The 18,970-nt window shown below is 35.3% G+C and overlaps 1 protein-coding gene across 2 annotated transcripts in view; it reads right to left on the reverse strand.

Annotated features, from left to right (window-relative positions):
• The window catches only part of LOC117423516 (procollagen-lysine,2-oxoglutarate 5-dioxygenase 2-like), a 37,017-nt gene extending 19,411 nt beyond the window's left edge, over positions 1–17,606 (reverse strand). For both annotated transcript variants that reach the window (XM_034039441.3, XM_034039440.3), the window contains exons 1-7: positions 17,315–17,606; positions 6,714–6,805; positions 6,026–6,162; positions 4,313–4,476; positions 2,112–2,224; positions 1,272–1,335; positions 1,080–1,177 (exon numbers count right to left, since the gene is read on the reverse strand). In XM_034039441.3, coding sequence (XP_033895332.1) covers positions 1,080–1,177; positions 1,272–1,335; positions 2,112–2,224; positions 4,313–4,476; positions 6,026–6,162; positions 6,714–6,805; positions 17,315–17,420 — 774 coding nt within the window. In that variant the 5' untranslated portion in view covers positions 17,421–17,606. The remainder of the gene's footprint in view (positions 1–1,079; positions 1,178–1,271; positions 1,336–2,111; positions 2,225–4,312; positions 4,477–6,025; positions 6,163–6,713; positions 6,806–17,314) is intronic.
• Between the last annotated feature and the right edge of the window lie 1,364 nt (positions 17,607–18,970).

The following is an 18,970-nucleotide window of genomic DNA, read 5'->3' on the forward strand; positions in this document are numbered from 1 at the left end:
ACATGATTATTTTAAATTACTACTATGAATATGATTTTTTTCTAATTATGTTAGCTAATTTTACCAATTGTATTGCAAGTGCTTCGGTAGCTTTAGCAACCAATATACAAAATGGGTTACAACATTTCTTGTTCAATATACATTATGTTGTAAAATATAAATATATGCAGTTAAATGAGTAAAGAGGAATTTAAGCCGCTGACAACGGGATTCAACTGAAGTCACAGAAAATGACATGTACTCAAAATACTAAAACAAAACAGAGCTTCCTTTATAATCAAAAATAGCAAACTGGTTCTCAATAAAAACAAGCAAAACTGGTGGGGAAAAAAAAGGATTCCATTTGTTTTTTTACTACAGAAATCTGGTAACCCTAGTTTTGAAGGCAATGAGAGACTGTGTACTCAAAAAGAAGCGTCAACGCATAAGCTTACAGCTACTGAAAGTTTGCAATAGAAATTATGAATCACAATAAGTTGTGGCATTACTCACCTCCTCTATCCTTTGTTTTCTTGGGGGTGAAAAAAAGTGTAAATCGATGATTGATTTGGCAACCACTTCATCGTTCGACTTTCAATCACCAACATCGCTTGTAAGCTCGATACTGATTGGTCCATCGTGACTCACGGTGTCCATGGAAACAAGTCCGGAAACAAAATGCCCTCAGACAACTAACGTTTTACTCAACTTACATACGTAGTGAATTTTGGAAATTGCTGCGATTTTACTGGAAGAAAATTAACATTTTGAACACTATTCACTGGAACATATGAGCGTTTAATAACTATTTTATTTTTCTTTTTGAAATATCTATTTTAGGTGGCTCATCTAGACGGCTGCCGGCTGGAAATTAGAAGGCTGTTAATCATCTCCAAACCACAAACACATGTTGCTGTCTGTATGACAGAATTTGGAGCATTATCTAGATTATTTTTCCTTTTATTAAAGCTCTTTCACCTTTGCCTATGACACACCATACTTACTTTTTTTTTTTTTTTTTAATATCAACACTATTTTATGAAAGATTGCAGATGTGAATTTACTACATGGACTTTGACAGCTATGTAGTCATGACTCACTTTGGTATTCCCATTTCCATGAATGACTACTGGCAACGAGTCGTATACAACGTTTCTTGCTCTCGCGCTCTCCGTTCCGAATTTTAGTAAGACCTCATCTGAAAAACAATAACAATACAAACATTGTTATCTTTAATATTATTTATACATTAGAATAAATGCATTTGAATTAAATAATGACTGAGAACTTACCTACTGCTCCATTGAGGTTCTGAAAAATCTGGGACTTGTGATCCAAAGTTATGTTCAGGCGTTCCTAAAATTTATAGGATGAAAATTATTCGAATTGATTCAGTTCCAGAGAGAAATATTTTGAAAAACCAGGTATCTATTCAGTGTAGTTCACACACAATTCTAGAGTGGTTTTACGAGTGAAAACATTTTTCAGTCATTTTATACATCTTTTATAATTATAACGTGACAGCCATTTAATGTGATGCCCATCAGCAGCTTACTGACAACCAGTGCTCTTATTCAATATGTGTCACTTTAAAGATGACCAACATAGTTACAATGAGTTCACATGGTTATTTAACTGGAAAAAGAAGACTCAAAATATACCAAATGCATTTTACATGCAAGTTGGGCAATATTTGTATAATCCGTTGTTTACATGGTTCTTCTTGGCCATTTTAAACAGCAGCAGCTGCAGACACAGAATGTATAACCAGTTAATGAATAACCTGGTGCAAGATTAGTTTCTCATGGAAAGGACAGTACAGATACAGCAGTGCTATAGTCTGGTGTTAGAGCAGGAAGAATGAAGTAAAGACTGCTGTCCTCTCTCTCTCTGTGGACAAGGTAATATACCTGCTCTGCTATTTATTTCTGTTGCAATGCCGGTAATAAAAGTCTTGTTTGACTATAAACTGTTGTAGTGAGCGGATTCATTGGGTCTAATCCACAATAATACACTCACTTAAGGTGAGAAGTTAACAGCCAGGTGATCAAAGCTGTGGTAGAGGTCAACAACAAGACAATCAAACAGTGATCCGTTTTTTGGTGAAATGTTTCAGTTACATTTCCCCTTACCCTCTGTAATGGATCCAGGTAAACTTTTGTGTAAAAAAGTTGATCATCATCATTATCATGAAGTTCCCACTGTTGCACTATCTTGTTAATATGTGGAGCATAGCCAATAATTCCTGTGGGACAAACAATTTTAAATCAGCTGTAGTCATTGCAACATCTCCAGAAATTACAAAATGTAATTGGTAATTCTATTATGAATGTGTTAGGAAAGAGGTTATTATTATTATTATTATTTTTTTTTTTTATTTCTTAGCAGACGCCCTTATCCAGGGCGACTTACAATTGTTACAAGATATCACATTATTTTTACAAACAATTACATTATTTTTACACATTATTTCTTTACATACAATTCCCCATTTATACAGTTGGGTTTTTACTGGAGCAATCTAGGTAAAGTACCTTGCTCAAGGTACTTTACCTAGATTGCTCCAGTAAAAACCCAACTGTATAAATGGGTAATCTTCCAAGAACATGTATTAAATAAGGAATGAGCATAGCAAACAGAAGCATGAGACACAGATTCATTCTTTGCTAAACACTGGTGCATTTTTGAACTTGTCTCCCCCAGCTATTACAGCCTATTACAAAATGAGACCTATGGCAGCTGCCTGAGATAAACTAGGGCTGAGTGGTTGAAGTTACTCATCACAGAGGAAGAGACCACAGTAGAGGGGGGAGGGGGTTGACGAAAGAAAACTTCAGTGATTTACAATTAATCTGATTTACAGAATTGTTACTTGTTTTTCTATCCTCTGACATGTTTTTTTTTATGTAACCTGGAGTACAATCTGTTATTTGTTGAAAGGCGGCACAGTACTCTTACATTCTTGTCTGCAATTACTAATATCAAAACAGTCTTTGATTTGTGTGAATCTGACTTTAATTATGGTAACCACAGATGCATGTACCTTGAAGTGGTTGAATATACCAGGTTTAGCCTTTTCAGCATGGGTGAGGTTTAAAGAAATTATTTTAAGTACCATATCACTGAAACCTTTTAAAACATTAGAGGACCCAACTAAAATACATAAAAATATCACAAGCATTGTCTGAAAAGTATTGAGTTTAAACAGATGGCTCTACTGTATAGAATTACAACTGTTAAATAGACAACTATGTTTAAAAGAAATCTAAATCCAAGCCAATATTCGTAATAACAAGTGAATCTCCAATAGTTGGCACCTTTACCACCACTTAAAACAGCATACAAAATAAACACAATATATGAATATGGTTGAAAAACAAAACAAACAAAACAAATTAAAATGGTGAATTTTAGTTCTTGGCTTTTAAAGAAGTCTACATTGTAAAACTAGCAGCACAACATATTTTCCATAAAATATTAAATTGTCCATTTGCTTCTAGAATGGTAGCAACCATGAAGAATCACACATCTTTTACATGTTTGTAAAATGTAAAATTGTATAAGGTTCTGGTAAAAAGAGCAAAACACCATCGTGAAAGTAGTAATTCTGGTATTCAAAATAGCAGCAAGATAATAGGCATGTGAATTTAAACACGAATGACCACAAATTGCTGAATGCAGTGGTTCTGGGGAAATTCACCCTTATAGTTTACGATGGGAGAAAAAAAACCAAAAAAACGGTGTGGCTAGATTGCATTGATAGACTGAAATGAATAAGCTTTTCATTTAATCCTAAGAAATGAATGAACTAGTATTTAGTCTGCCCTGCAGGAAATACCACTGAATGACCACCGAGTTCCTTCCAGTTAAAAAAATAGCGATATATACATTGAAAAAACAGTGTACTGCGAATACTGTAGTTTTACTCAAAAATATAGTATAGGCTATTTTCAAAAATACCAATTAGATTTAATCTCCAAGTACCTATTGTTAGACTCTGTAAATTAGTCCACAATTAGTGCGAATGCGTCTGTGAAACCAGACATAAATATAGCAGAACTTAATAGTAGAAGCAATTCCTAATAAAAAAAATATATATATAAAAAAAACTGAATACAGTAAGGTGCAATCCTTTTAGAACATATTTATACAAATATTTGATTCTAGGTAGCCTACCTAACAATTTCTAACTATGTGAATTATTGAATGTACATATGAAATTTCATCCATCTGAAATCCCTGACAGTTGCACCTACAGTGTCAGATCAGATTAGATTTTGTGTCCTATAATAAGAGTTCTAGACCAATCCCAGCAAACTCCTGCTTATCTCACCTCCAGAGTTGAGAAATCTTTTCCCACTCCGGATGGATGGATACTTGTCAGCCAGCCTCTTATCTGGCCAAACCAGCCCCTCAGCAGCAAATACCACTTTGTGATTCGCTTGCTGGAACTTCTTCAACAGCTCTTCAGGGCCACCAGCAAAGATGAGGTCATAACTGGAAAAAAAAAAAAAAAGTTTGCTAAAAAGCTCCAACGATAGGAAAGCTGCTTATCATTTACCAAGCATGCTCATGGTGGTTGTTCTAAAGTCCTTTCCTAAGTAGTCATTGCAAACATCCATTAAATACTCAACATATGCAATCAATTTGGCTGCAGCAGAATTATACTTATCCTAGACAGCTTAGAAAAGTTAGAAGTAGAACTAGAATTAGGTTAACAAACTAAGGGATTCAATAAAAAAAATAAAAAAAAATAAATAAAGTCAAACAGCTCCTGTGTTACTTCACTGTTATACAGTTACACTCAATCTAACTTACCAAGTGCCAAGTAAATGTCTTATATAACTATTCACATTTTATTATATTTATTAAATCAATAGAGTGTTCAAAGGGGATATGGCATTGTTGATAATGCATTTTGAGATCAACGTGTATGTTGACTCTTACATGACTTTAACCCAAAAGGAAAATTGAATTTACAAGCAATTGGAAGAGTGCTCCAAAGGCACATATGTAGTTATCTCATTTCAATGATTTAGTAATGCATGTAGTAATGTTAGTGGGTTAATAAATCACCACTGGGGATTAATATACAGTTGGATTAGTAGAGTTAAACAGTGATTGTTTAGATCATTAAAATAAACCCCATAGCAGTTAAGGGTGGAGGTAAATAATGAACTGAACGTTTGATTGAAACCCACACAATAACCTCGTTTTTATAGTGTACTTATTATTTTTAAACTCAATTTGCCACTCGTGCTGCGACTGTTCCAGGCAGTTTTAGTCATCCTTTTATACCAATTAAGAAACATTTTCCCATTGTACAATGAACAGTTTTTATAAATCATCTTCTAAAAAGAAATAAAAAGGTGTTTCCTTTAAATAAATGTAATTTACAGAAAGACTATGATGGCATCTTCCCAGTAGTCTATGTGTCTGCTGTGGTATAAAATACTTGGACGATACTGCAAACTAGAGTTTGTGCATGTCTGTACATTAAAAGAAATATGACTGATGTGACTGAAGAGACTAAATAAATGAAAAGCATGGCTTGTTTTACTACAGTAACAAGGTAAGAAATGTTTTTAGTATAGTTATAAAGGCTGTGTTGCATAAAACCACATGCATTACATTTTACTAAAGATCACCCCTGTAGAGTTTTTAATTCTTCTTATCTACAAAGTATATTCATGTTTTAATTCATAGTACATTTACATTTGCAGAACTTCACCAGATGCCACCCAGATAGTGTCCTAAGACATCATTCACAACATTGACTCAACAAGGTTCATTTGTAGAAAGTGTGGTTTCCTTCCATCCACATCTACCACGGCAAATGTATTTAACGAATGCCTTCTACAACATGAAGCCATGGACCATTTCCTGTCAATGGAAAAGCATGGGAGGAAGAAAGCTATCATAATGTCAAATTAAATGAAGTTGTAGGATATGATAATTCTGTTCTAGACCTCATTGGTTGTTATTTAACCAAACTTATGTATATTTTGACTCTTAGTAAATATCAAGAAGATTAATTGAATCCAACCTGTCAACAGACATCACAACAAGGTCTTCATGATCCGCATAATTTTGCATTGCCTCCTTTAGTAGTCGTACTTTTTGTCCTCCACCTATTGACTTGCCTACGTCACCACCTTTCCATTCCTTCCCCATTCCAAGTACCTGTAAAGAAAGAAAACCATGACATAAAAGATATGTCAATTAAGGGTTGCAATGAGGTGGACCTAAAGAAAACAGCTTAACAGATTAGTAGGCATAGACTTTTGCACACAAAATAAAAAGTTCTACCAGCTGTACAGAATCTTTACGAGTTCCACTGCTAATTGGAGAAATCAGATGAAGAAACAAAACAAAACACACCTTACTTAAAGGATGATGATGATGACCAAAATGATTAATTAAAAGGTCAAACTCCCGACAGCCAGTATTTAAGTAAATCAGACCAACACATTTTGATTTGGATAATTGTTGGAAAAAATCTAATTTCTTCCAACCGTAACAATCAGGCCATGTGGAGGTTTTTCTATAGCAGCACATGGAATGTTTGGATACAAAATAACTCATTTGTTCTCCCGACACAAGAAACATTCTATCCAGGTGGGAGAGCAGGAGCACATGCTTGTTGTCAGGAGTGTATGAGAGAATTAGTGAATGTGCGTACTGAAAATGCATCTTTTTTCACAGTTTAAGAGGATTATTTAAAAACACATTACCTTGACAGTGTAGTTGAAGTACTTTGCTGTTTGCATGAAACGAAGAAAACCATCTGTTTGTTGAGTTGCAACAGTAAGTACAAGCAATTTGTCTGAGAAATAGAAAAGGTTATATGTTTTAGAACACATCAATATAATTAGGTATAATATTTAAATTATACAGGGCATACAGGGAATGTAAGGAACACTTCAGATGATGTACAAGGCTAAGTTTCCTGATTGAAGATGGGGAAATAGGACTGGAACTTGCCGAGTGAAATACAACCAAGCACTCTTGGTACTGAAGCTGAACCTGCAACTCTGTCTTCATAGAGAGCACAGACCCACTTTCTGCATGACATCATCCATCAAGTAAAAAAGAAATTCCTTACAGGAATCCAAAGAATGCCAGGCCTACTACACAATGGTTAGTTTGATTCCAGCTAGTAGATCAATCTACAGGCTGGAACGAGTCGGCTGTAAAGGCTGAAATCAACTACATACAGTACTTGTGTGTCTGTGTGTAATTTAAAGTCCCAATTAACTTCTAAGATTAAAAGCTACAGCAGCAGCTACCAACAAGCATTAACCAACACACATGTTCATGGAGCTGTATTCACTTTTGAAGCTGAGCTGTTGGGTGCTTTCTGATCACAAGAGTTTGATTTACAAAATCTTTTAAATTCCGCAGCTGTTTTCAGTCTTTCACATAAACAAAGCTAAGCCTCAGAAATAAACCACAACTGCGAATGCTTAGCCAGCGGCTGAACACTTTCTTTTTGTATGACAGTGCTGCAGTAGTGGGTTTTGAGTAATAAAAAGAGGTTTGAAAGTTTACATGTGGCCAACTAATCTAATTTACAGACTTTTGTGACACTGTGAGCAGTGTTCTAACCATCTGTTTTGTTTGTTTTAAAAAAAAAAAATTATATATATATATATATATATATATATATATATATATATATATATATATATATATATATATATATATATATATACACACACACACACACACACACATATATATATATATACATACCCTGGCCAAATATTTAAATATTGCAAGACTATTTGCATTAGAAAAGTATGGCAATAGAACTGTCCCCTCTTCTAATGGGAAAATATAATTTATTCCCTACATTTTCAAACAGTGTTCATTAACATCAGGAGCTCCCTTCTATCTGATAACTGAGAATCATGACACTGTGCAGGAAACCAACAATTATACAAAACAAACATATATATATATAAACAAACAGAAAATATCTTGATTTCAACTAAGTCAAGTGAAAAGAAATGCCTTTGAACCCATTCCTATTTATTTAATTTTGAAGGTCAAACTTGTTGTCATGCTTACAATTCAGTGGACTAAATAACATTAACAACGTGGTAATCTTGGATAAAAGCATAAGATGATATCTTGACATCAAGTGCATTACACAAAATTAAACCTGTGTGTGTTTTGGTGGTTTTAGGAGGGGCAATATGGTAAGATCATTTTCAACTATTATGAAGTGTGAGTAAGGGTCATTCCAGGACAACACTCAGTTTGATTCCTTATGTGCTTCACTGCTTCCATGGACACCAATGATTAGTGGACACTACAGGGACAGACTGCAAAGGCTCTGCCCCAAGCCCTCCTACCCTGCTGGCTGTCAAATACAGTGAAGGTGTGGTTTGCATTCAAAAGGTTAAGCTTTCCATTAGCTTTTCCTTGAATTCTGTTGGTTCTGTGAGAGCTTAGTTTGAGATAAAAAGCATGTTGTTCACAAACATGATTTCATGAACCTTTAACCTCTCAGTTTAAGCAGGTCTATTTTAAACATTGCTTCAAGGCTCAAACCTTATGCCTAGTATTGCCTTATGGAAGATTGTCCAGGATTAGTGCTAATCGGAGTCTGTGTTGCCAATGTAAAAACTGTACTGGAATGTAAAGTGATAGAAAAAATGAAACATATACTACATTGGAAACTCCTGTTTGTAAAAAAAATATGGACTTCCAATGGAAACATTGCCAATATTTACAAGTGTACTTTTCTTAATCTACAATGCCCTGCACTAAAACCCCCTTTTTCAAATTGGAGATGGTGCTGGCTTCCTGTTCTTGCTAATGGGAGTGCCAGAAGGGTTCCAGCTTTCAACACATTGATTTTAAACAGACACTGCTACAGTAACACAAGACAAAAAGCATAAATTTAAACAGAAACACGTTTTGCTGGAAGGTACTTTTTATGACACTACTAATTACGCTGGGAAGTAATTTAACAGTGTTCTATATGCTAAGCATTCTCAAACCATAAAAAAAAACAAAAACAAAAAAACTTTATTTGGCAGTTATGGGCCTATTAATCCTTAACAAGTATACTAAGACAACAAATGTTGCGACTGATAAAAGATTCATTGCCCCAGGGTAACATCCCCTTTCATATTGAATTATCCCGGTATTTTAGCTATTGTAATCTCACCCAGCACAAGGTTCCACACATTATTTTTGGGTGAAAATCATGTACAATTTTTTTATCAAATCCAGAATAATTGATTAGTATGTTCTAAGTTAGATTGAAACGAACACACTTTAACTGTCTAAGATTCAGAAGTTTAACACAATTTCAAAATGTTTGCAAGAACTCCTAATTAAAATAAATGTACGAATGCTAACTCTACCTCCAAGATGTTATTTTCTTCAAATTGTACGTAATGACACAATACCTTTTCATCAATGCCATTCAGCTACCTTTAAATGCTTTTAAATGAGAAAATATCCCTGTAACACCCATACTTTTAATGGAATTATTGTTATTATCACAATTATGTTTGACGTTTCAACTAGTCAACTAATTTGAAAAGCAGACACTTTTGTCTCCATTGTGACTATAGAGGAAATCTTAAGCCTGCTTCAGTTTTAAATGAACAAAAAAAAACACCAAAAAAAACACACACACACAAACACACAACACAGGCATCAGTCTAGGGCCTCCGTTTGAGCTACGTTCTTTTACTGCACGAGACAGAAACGTTAAAGCCAAAAGCCTTCTCTAACACGCAGGGTACGATAGTCCAGATAAACTCACATGGCGGTGAATGCCTCGACTCATTGGCTATGCTCGCAATCTTATGAGCAATTATTTTTGGAAAGAAAAGTATGCACCATTCAACTCATATTTTTTTTTCTTTGCACCAATGGATGTTACTGGCATACACAACCAAAACGAGACTGTAGACACCTTAACTAAAAGAGCATTGACAGATCATAGCTCTGTTACCTTCTTCTGGATGAAATGATGCCTTGTTTCGGTTTTCCGGTCAATTTACCTTATTTAACATTTCGGCACCCTTAATAGCTGAAATAAACATACATATTGCCAAGACACACAAAGTAACTGAAAAGTTTGTAAGGGGTAAGGAATCAATAGTTTATTGTGGTCAGCTTGCTGATTAGACATATGCTAATGTTAATTATGCATGCATATTAACTAATTAAGAAATGCATACATCTGTGAAACAAAGCAATTTACAAAACTGGTATTTTCCTCCAATAGTTTGTTTTAACCTTGTTTCTTATATGCACCCAATACTGTATTTTTATTTTATATATATATTTTTTTTTAAATCAGTGCTCCACATGTGATTTATCAAACTTTTAGTTTGCCAAAAGCTAAGGTCGAAATTTGCAAATAGAAGCAATAACCAAAAGTCTGGTTTAGAGATTATTCATGGCTTCAACCTGCTAACCTGCTACATTAAGTCTTCAAAATTGGTTACTTAAGAGGACATGTATAAAGATCGACCAACGCAGCGCTAAATGGGCGGAGTGTAAAGTAGCGCTCTGCCACGGCACAAATTTTACCCCATCCCGAATGTATTAACTGGCCCAAAATGAATGAGGCACAGCGTAAGCTGGCACATTTAAATGGGTAAAGGCACTGCGTCGGTGTTCTGAAACCCTCAAAATGGGCTACCAGTTGCACAGATAAACAGACTAATCTGAAAAATAGCGTCTCCTCTCCAAATGAGCTGCCTCATATTAGGTAGCTCATTTGGAGAGACAGAAATGACCCATGTTGACCAAGTGTCTTCACTTTATATTATTATTATACGACGGATAAAACCAAATATACATAATGAAAAGGATAACTTAATGAACCAAGTTTATTTTACGACGAATACAAACAATTGTACGTAATGAAATAGCCGGTATCGAGTTATAATTTCATCCCCAGGGAGATCAAAAAGGGTAATGCAGACCCAAAATACTCTCCATTCTCAGTACACTCCCTGTGTTCCTGGGCTGTTCAGGAAGGTTAGGAGTCTGCACTCTCCGTCGTAAGAAATACGTTAGGACTGCTGCCATAAAGCTCTTTCCTATCAGCTGCTTTCTGACTTTCTTTGCACCAAATAAGACCAATTTGAAATCAGGGCTTATTTGTAGTACTGGGGCAAATATCAGAACAAATATTTTTGACATGTATTTGGATACAAAAATGACAAAAATACCATACACTACTTATTTGTGGACCCTTTTAGGGCCGGCGCAGCCATTCTGCCACAATTTGCCCATGCATATAATTAAGGCTTCACACGCACTGAAATGCATGGCTAATGAGTGGTGGAGCACATTGCATGGCCTTAATGTTATCACAAATGCTTGATACATGACCCCCTTAGTGTTTCATGCCACCCTGTAAGATTTAAGTCTATTTGCACTGTGTGCAATGTTTAATATCTTCCTTCCACTTTTGGAGGACATGGCAATAGGCATATGCTATCATATCATGGTAAATTGGCATAATATTTCTGTATACTAGTGTGCTATTTTACAGACTTCTGTATGCTTCATTGCTTTCCACTGTGCCTTTTTACATATCATGTGTTTTTACCATTACCTACATTTTAGGGGTTTCCGCTCTTTCCAGGTGTTCTTTTTTTAGTCTAATGTGCTGTGACAGATGGCTTGAGTGGTGTGTGTGGGTGGTGACGTCATGGACCAGGAAGAAGTGCAAAACAATGATATGGAGCTGAAACTGATCGCATTGGTGCTCAGTGTTTTATTAAATAAAACAAAAGTAAATATTTAAAACAAAAGACTTTACATAAAAAACACAAAGAAAAGGGCACATTGGCCAAACAAAACAAACACAAACTATATCTCCAACACAAAAACGTGTACCATGTTTGATCCTTCTCCTTGCAACTCTTCCCAGAACAAAGCCCGGAGTGGGTATTTTATTCTGTGGCTGGAGCCTTAATTACCTATTAGACAATTACCTTATTAAGGCTCCAGCCACATTCCCACAGGCTTTACTCGGATGGGGATTTAACCCTATCCCCACCAGCACTTTACAATAATGACGGACAGTTAAACAATAATGACGGACGGTTTTGTCCGCCCACATACAAATACAACAACAACAACAACACTTGATACATACATAAATATGCACAAGGGGAGGGCACCCCATCACATGTGCCTAGAAGTGTTTCCACATATGCACGGTGATGAAGACTGATGATAGGAACCCCAGACACACAGATAAGATTTAGAAGTATTCAAGTAAAACATTTACATTACAGACAACTAACACAGAAGGCACAAAAAAAATTCTCTTCTGCACAGTATGTGCAACTTATGAGTGTTCCAAGTCACAGGATTCAAGTTACAGATATCAAGCATGTTGAACGAAGGATTAGCCGACATTCTTTTCAGCCAGACATTATTTCAGTTACCAGATGCTTCAGCAAACGCCTTTATTTTTTCAACTGACCTGACTAATTTCTAAGCCAAAAAACTCAGAACATCCGTAATGGGCCATGCAATGTATAAACCAGGTGGACTGAAGCAATTCCAGTTAACTGCAAACCCCAAATACAAAAGTACAAAAACAATAAATAAATCAAAATGTTTCTCAATTTATTTCACTGTATGAGCCATTTTAAGCACTCAATTATTTCCACAGAACTAAACAACATTGTTGCTAGAAAACCACCTGTAACGGGGGTGTTGTGTTACTGTGCAGGAATCTGCTGAGAGTAGTGTTCTACGATGCCTCATGTAGGGAGTATTGTTACGATACCATGCACAGTCATGATATTTGATACTATCAAATAAAATAATGTAATTTTATGTAAAAATAATGTGATATATTGTAACAATTGTAAGTTGCCCTGGATAAGGGTGTCTGCTAAGAAATACAAAATAATAATATCATCACGATACTTTGGATCTTATGTCCATTACATTTTAAATGGCTGCCAAATTCCTTTTTTTGCTAGTGCAAAGTGCATAAGAGGCTAATACAGAGTTAACAATGCTACAGCATGGTGGAATGCTTGCTGTTTTATAGCCCTGCCATATCTAAATCACACAAAAACACATTTTATTTACAAACCACCCAGTACACTATTTACAGGGTCAGACCTCAGCCCTGCCACACCACCATTATCAGAATTCCTGGAGTTTCTAGGAAATATAATGTAATAGAAAACAATGAAGGTACTAGTTTTATTCACTGAATCTCTTCAAACAGGTACCATTTATCTTAGTTTTACAATGTTGTTATCTTTATCCAGAATTTGCTCATCCATAAGGTGTAAATGCATTGACATTTGTTGAAATGATATGCTATGATTGCTTCTGGGAATAGGTGGAAAACAGAAGTTGTACATTTTTTGTTGACTGGGTAGAAGTAAGCTGAAATGTATGTGATTAGGGAATTCATCATCATTATCAGAACTTAAGTAAAGTTCCATCAATGCTGCTGGTAATTGTTATGCAAATGAATTTTGCTGAAAGTAAGCATTTGTGGATGAGGTCTTAACAGTCATTAAGAAAGCATTAGGCTTATGCTGATTTAAAGTTCCCTTATGGGGTTTACTTAGACTTTCAATTACCATGGCTCAGCTGCAACTGAAATAAAAAAAAGCTTTTTGAATGATACTATAGTTTAAAATAAATGGGCTGCCATCTCTGGCTGTTGCCACTACTTTTCAAGTGAAAGCAGAGATCCATCTACAGTCTCCAGATATCTCTGGCTACATTAACGGCTGGTTTCACAGACATAGATTAACACTAATCCTTGCCTACCTTACATAAGGCAAGGTAAGGTAGTCCAATATCGGTGCTTATTGAGGTCTGTGAAACCAAACAGAGATGTTGATAACACTGACCATGTTAAAATTGCATCCAGGTTCTATAACTATATATAAAACTACAAAATAGCCATGTGTAGCAAGTTTCCAGATTCCACTAGCCATATGAAAAAAAGTTATATAGTTATATTGAATGCACATTACAGTTTTTTTTTCTTCCAAAAAACATAAAACCAACTAGTTGAGTTTACGCAGAGTTGTTTTTATATTTGATAATATTTTAGCCAATACATTTTGTTTGCAAAAAATGTAACATACAATGCTGTCAGTTTGCTATACTCATTAACTGTTCTACAACAATTGTGCATCCATGACTCTGCCTCGAGTTGTAAACATTACAGTTTAAACTTTAAGGCACACTGGTCCAGTCGTATTTTTACAAAGCAGTTAATTAATCTCAGTCAATACAAGTGATAGTCCTGTAAGAGCTACCAGTCTTCACCCATTGCAATGCAGTCTGGCAAACAGCCTTCTCACTCAGGCAATAGGAGAGGATTCAAAAATCAAAGTCACAAAACTGATCAAATGCCCTACAGGCCATATCCTTTTTTCCCCCAGGCAAAGTCACAACATGAGGGGATTAGGTGACAAAATTATAAATCCCCCAACCCTTAATGTAGGAAGTCAGTGAATCCCTTGGTATCCTCACAAGTCCCGAGAAAAAAAAAAGAAGAAAAAAACAGGACATTTTTAACCAAGCCTTTTTCGAGATGAAATTCTTTGACCCGGTATACTTCTTTTGTGAAACGGTATTCTTTCAGCTTTAATGGTTGACTATTTGTTAGGCTTTGTTCACTGCTTGGCTTTCAAAATGTAATATTAAATTCACTCGGGTAGTACCCAGATCTAAAAACAAATTACTTGTCTTTGATAACATAACTAATGTATCAGCCTATATATTAGTCTTGGAAACACTTTGCACAAGAGTAAAAATTGAGGCCTAACAAATCTGTCCCTTATTTATTTGAGAAACATTTAACTTATGTACTAAGAAATGTCAACAGCAGTGCAACATCCATCTGTGCGGGTGTGTGTGTGTATATATATATACACACACACACATACACACACACACACACACACACACCTCTTAATAACAGTCCATTCCTAAATTATCATGATGCACAATAGAAGGACATTCTGTAGCATTTGTAAGCCACTTCACCTCTGCTGCTGGTAAAAAACACACAGCCTCACAATTTGCTATGCTGAATGATGATTTGCAACACAATTAAAACATGTGGGAGAGTTTATTCTTTAGTTTGAGCAGTAGACGGTTGGCAAAACACAAAATTCTGAATTAAATTGCACTACGGGTGTTGCAATACGACCGTAGTAAAAAGGGTGGTAAAAGGAATCTGGAACAGGCACTGAAAACCTTAAAAATGCTGCAAGTGGAAACTCAGTACAGATTAATCAAGCATGAGAAAAAGTAAGTTATTTAAGCAACCTTAAGCATAGCTGTGAAAATGCAGAGAAAACAGTTGAATGATCACTTGCAATCAAATGTTTCAAATATACTGCTAGTCTACATATCTCTACGGAGAATGTTGTTGTAAAGACAGTCCAAGGGCATACACCACCATTTGTTTAGTAAAACTTCAGAACCTTATAATTAAAAAGAAACTAAACAGACTTTAAAATACATATGTAGAAATTGAGAAACAACACCCTTTAAATTTTCAACAGTGTCTGTATATTAAGTACGATGAGCTTGTTAAAAAATATTTTTTATGACATATGGATTTAGTTACACTTGGCAATGGTCTGGAACATTTAACCATGTTTTACAGTAACCATTCCAAGTAAGTAAGACAAATCTGGTGAGTACTCCCCACAATATTTAATTTTCAAAGTTTAAACATTTTACATATACTTAAGAAGTTAAATAAATAAATAAATAAATAAAGAAAGTTTCAGATTCCACTGATCGTAAATAATAAACACGGAAATCATGCATTTTCTTGGAAACATTAACCACAGGAGTGTGGCAGCAGATGGGTCATTCCATGCCAACTCAACCAGTTGCCTGTCTGTCTCAGATTTTCCTAGAAAAAATCACCTGGGGGTTTTCAGACATGCTGAGTGCAGAAATGATAGCCAATATATATATATATTTTTTTTAAAGTTCCCCTTCGACCTGTGACCTTGCAAAGGTCAACCTAAAGTGAGAAAGGGACCTTGACCAGAAAAAATCATCCCGAGTGCAATTTAGATGCTGGTTCTGGTTGAGTTGGCGTGGAATGACCCAGATGCTTTTAGATGATTTTTTGCTATTAATACTGATTACTATCTACAGCAATTTTAAACTTCCCAGAAACAACACCGTAAACCTGTTTACCACAAAAAATGGAACACTGGCAAAAGTTCACACTGTGAAGATTTCTTGGTCACATTATATAGTACCTGGCATATTATCTCCAGGGCCAAACACATACTGTACTGTAAAAAATTTCCCTTTCATTCTATCTTTTATTCACTACAATTTTCTAATTTATATTCTTAACTGTTTCAAAGGAAAATGTATTTCTAACAAATTCACTTTGATCTGCTAACCTACTAAATATAATTGTTCAACAAATGACATTTATTAGCAAAAATAAAGAGGCAAGTTAAGTAAGTGCTGTAAATAGTAGACGACTTAATTATACAGACCATATGGAAGCAAAGTGCCACGGTTTAGAAACATAGCAGCAACTATACTGGAGTTTAGAGAATTTAGCAAGTAAAACAGCTTTACAGCCTACTTTTACAATTACTGTAAAGTGCATAGTTAGCACAAAGTGTGACTTTTGATGAAAATATCCAGTTTAGTAGTTATTCCAAGCAAGTCTCTGAGCTCATTTAAGTCACAATATAACCAGTGAAATATATCACCTCAATGTAGTATTTCAGATTTCTAATGATTCTGAGGAAGTGTATAGATGAACCAATGTATGACTATCCCATTTTTGAGTAACACACACGTCAGTATAGTTGCTTACCATAATTACTTTCACCAAAGACGTAAGCAAATGTTACATTTCTGCATATAACTTTCCATCTTTAATGAAAATATTGAGAAAGTACAAAAATGATTTATACTAGTTGTGATTAGGAATACAAGGCAGTTCACCAGTTCAAAGTATTTTATCCACATTGCCCAATACAATACTTATGGATACTATGGATGTTATACATACCAGTATAGTCTGGGTTCAGTTACTTTTTTTGCTTGGCAATGACTGTCCATTCCTAAGGAGGGGGAACTAACATGCACGTTATCATACATTTTCAGAATAAACAGGTATTTGACCACAAATAAAAGACAGTGCAGTGAAATACCCACTTTTGGGAAAAAAAAACATGGTAATCCTTATAGTTCTTCTATGTAAGTTGTAAATAGTATGTCCTTGTCTTAGGTCACTGCAATAAGTTTTGCCCCCCCCCCCCCCCCCCCAATAGAGAGAGAAAAAAAGTCGCTTTATTCTCACCTGTAGGAATTGGCACGGGCTCTGAGTCCGCAGGCTCCAGTGAATTAGTAAAATGTAAAACCGTTAAAATAATGAGATACAATGACTGCATGTACTCCAACGCCATGTTCAGCCTCACACAGTCTCCCTCAGTGAAAAAAGAGTAAGCAACAGAATCATTGGTCTAGTTCTCAGATCAGCGAGAGCGTTTTCAATCAAAAGCTAACCCACAGCCTCGGGCTCTCGCGATAATAATAATGGGAAAGGAAAACTTACAGCTCTTGGGCAAACTTTCCCTGAACCACCTGTGCAAGAGGATGCAATGGAATATTGTGACGTAGATAAATACCGTGTCAGAGACAGGAGGGCGTTTTAAGGCGTGGAACTGTAAATGCTTTTTAAACAGTGTGTTCTTTACTTGCCAGTGGCGAAATGTTTCAGTCACCCGTAGTGCTGATATATACACAATGCACACGTCTTGGTGACAAAGCGGACAACAGTAACAAATATTTTATTTGTGAAGGTAAAAACGTCAATATTTTTTTTCTTTGTAAGTACAGCTGTGTTATGCATCGACTGCCTTTCCCACGCCCCTTAAAAAAAGTATAATACTCTTGTGCTGTCAGCACCTGGGTCAGTTCTTTTGGATTTTTAACTACTTGTAGCTGGGATGAAGTTGTAATGATTGTGTCGCCTAATGTACACGTTGTAATAAAGATGGCTTTTAGGGTAAGTTTAGTATAATTACATGCAATTATTTATATTACAATTTTTGGGATTAGGTGCTTCATAAAAGCCCTCGATTGTAATAGCAATGGCATAATTCAAATGTAATCCGAGTCTTGTTTGGGTTATAACTAGCACCTGGGTATCACCCTATATTACCCCCAATTAAATATGGCTGTTGGTTATTTATTGTCAGAATGTCTCTTCCTCTCCTCTTAAAGATGCAAAAAGTATTTTAATTGCACTAATAAACTGGGAGTTTAATGATTATTTGTTTTATTATTTGTTTATTTAGCAGACGCCTTTATCCAAGGCGATTTAGAGAGACTGTGCATTTACCAATGTAATAAATTTGTATCTAATCCTGGCAGCAGTTTTTATTTAATATTATTATATAACAGCAGTTTAAGAAATGTGTTTTCTGTAGAGGTATGTTTTTTAAAAAAACTAACTAACTAACTAACTAACTAAATAAATAAATAAATAAATAAAAATTTAACAACAGTTGGAAAAATACAATAATAATTACACTTTAACTTTAATTGGCTTGACCCCACATCCTCACAGCAATAGACCAGGGGTCAGAGTGTTTTGTATTACATGCGGTCGACTGGCTGGTAGCATTGTAGTTCAGGTGTCCATGAATAATGGTTTTATATTTACACTGGTTAGTGATTTTTAACCAGTGTAAATGTAGCCCCCACTCTATGGTATTCAGGTACTGATACAGAGCCCCCCCCCCCCCCCCCAAAAAAAAAAAAGTTAATAAACTATATGAATATAGTGGGAAAAAGCATAATGTTGATCTTGAATGGGCCAAACATCGCTATTTCATGATACACTTTTTCCCTAGTATTAAATAAACCAGTTGACTGATGAATATACATTGAGTAGGAGAAGCTAGTCTCAAACTGCTTTGTACAGTTATATTTTTTTTATAGATAAAATGTA

The sequence above is a fragment of the Acipenser ruthenus genome, chromosome 17, assembly GCF_902713425.1.
Source record: "Acipenser ruthenus chromosome 17, fAciRut3.2 maternal haplotype, whole genome shotgun sequence".
Classification (NCBI taxonomy): Eukaryota; Metazoa; Chordata; class Actinopteri; order Acipenseriformes; family Acipenseridae; genus Acipenser; species Acipenser ruthenus.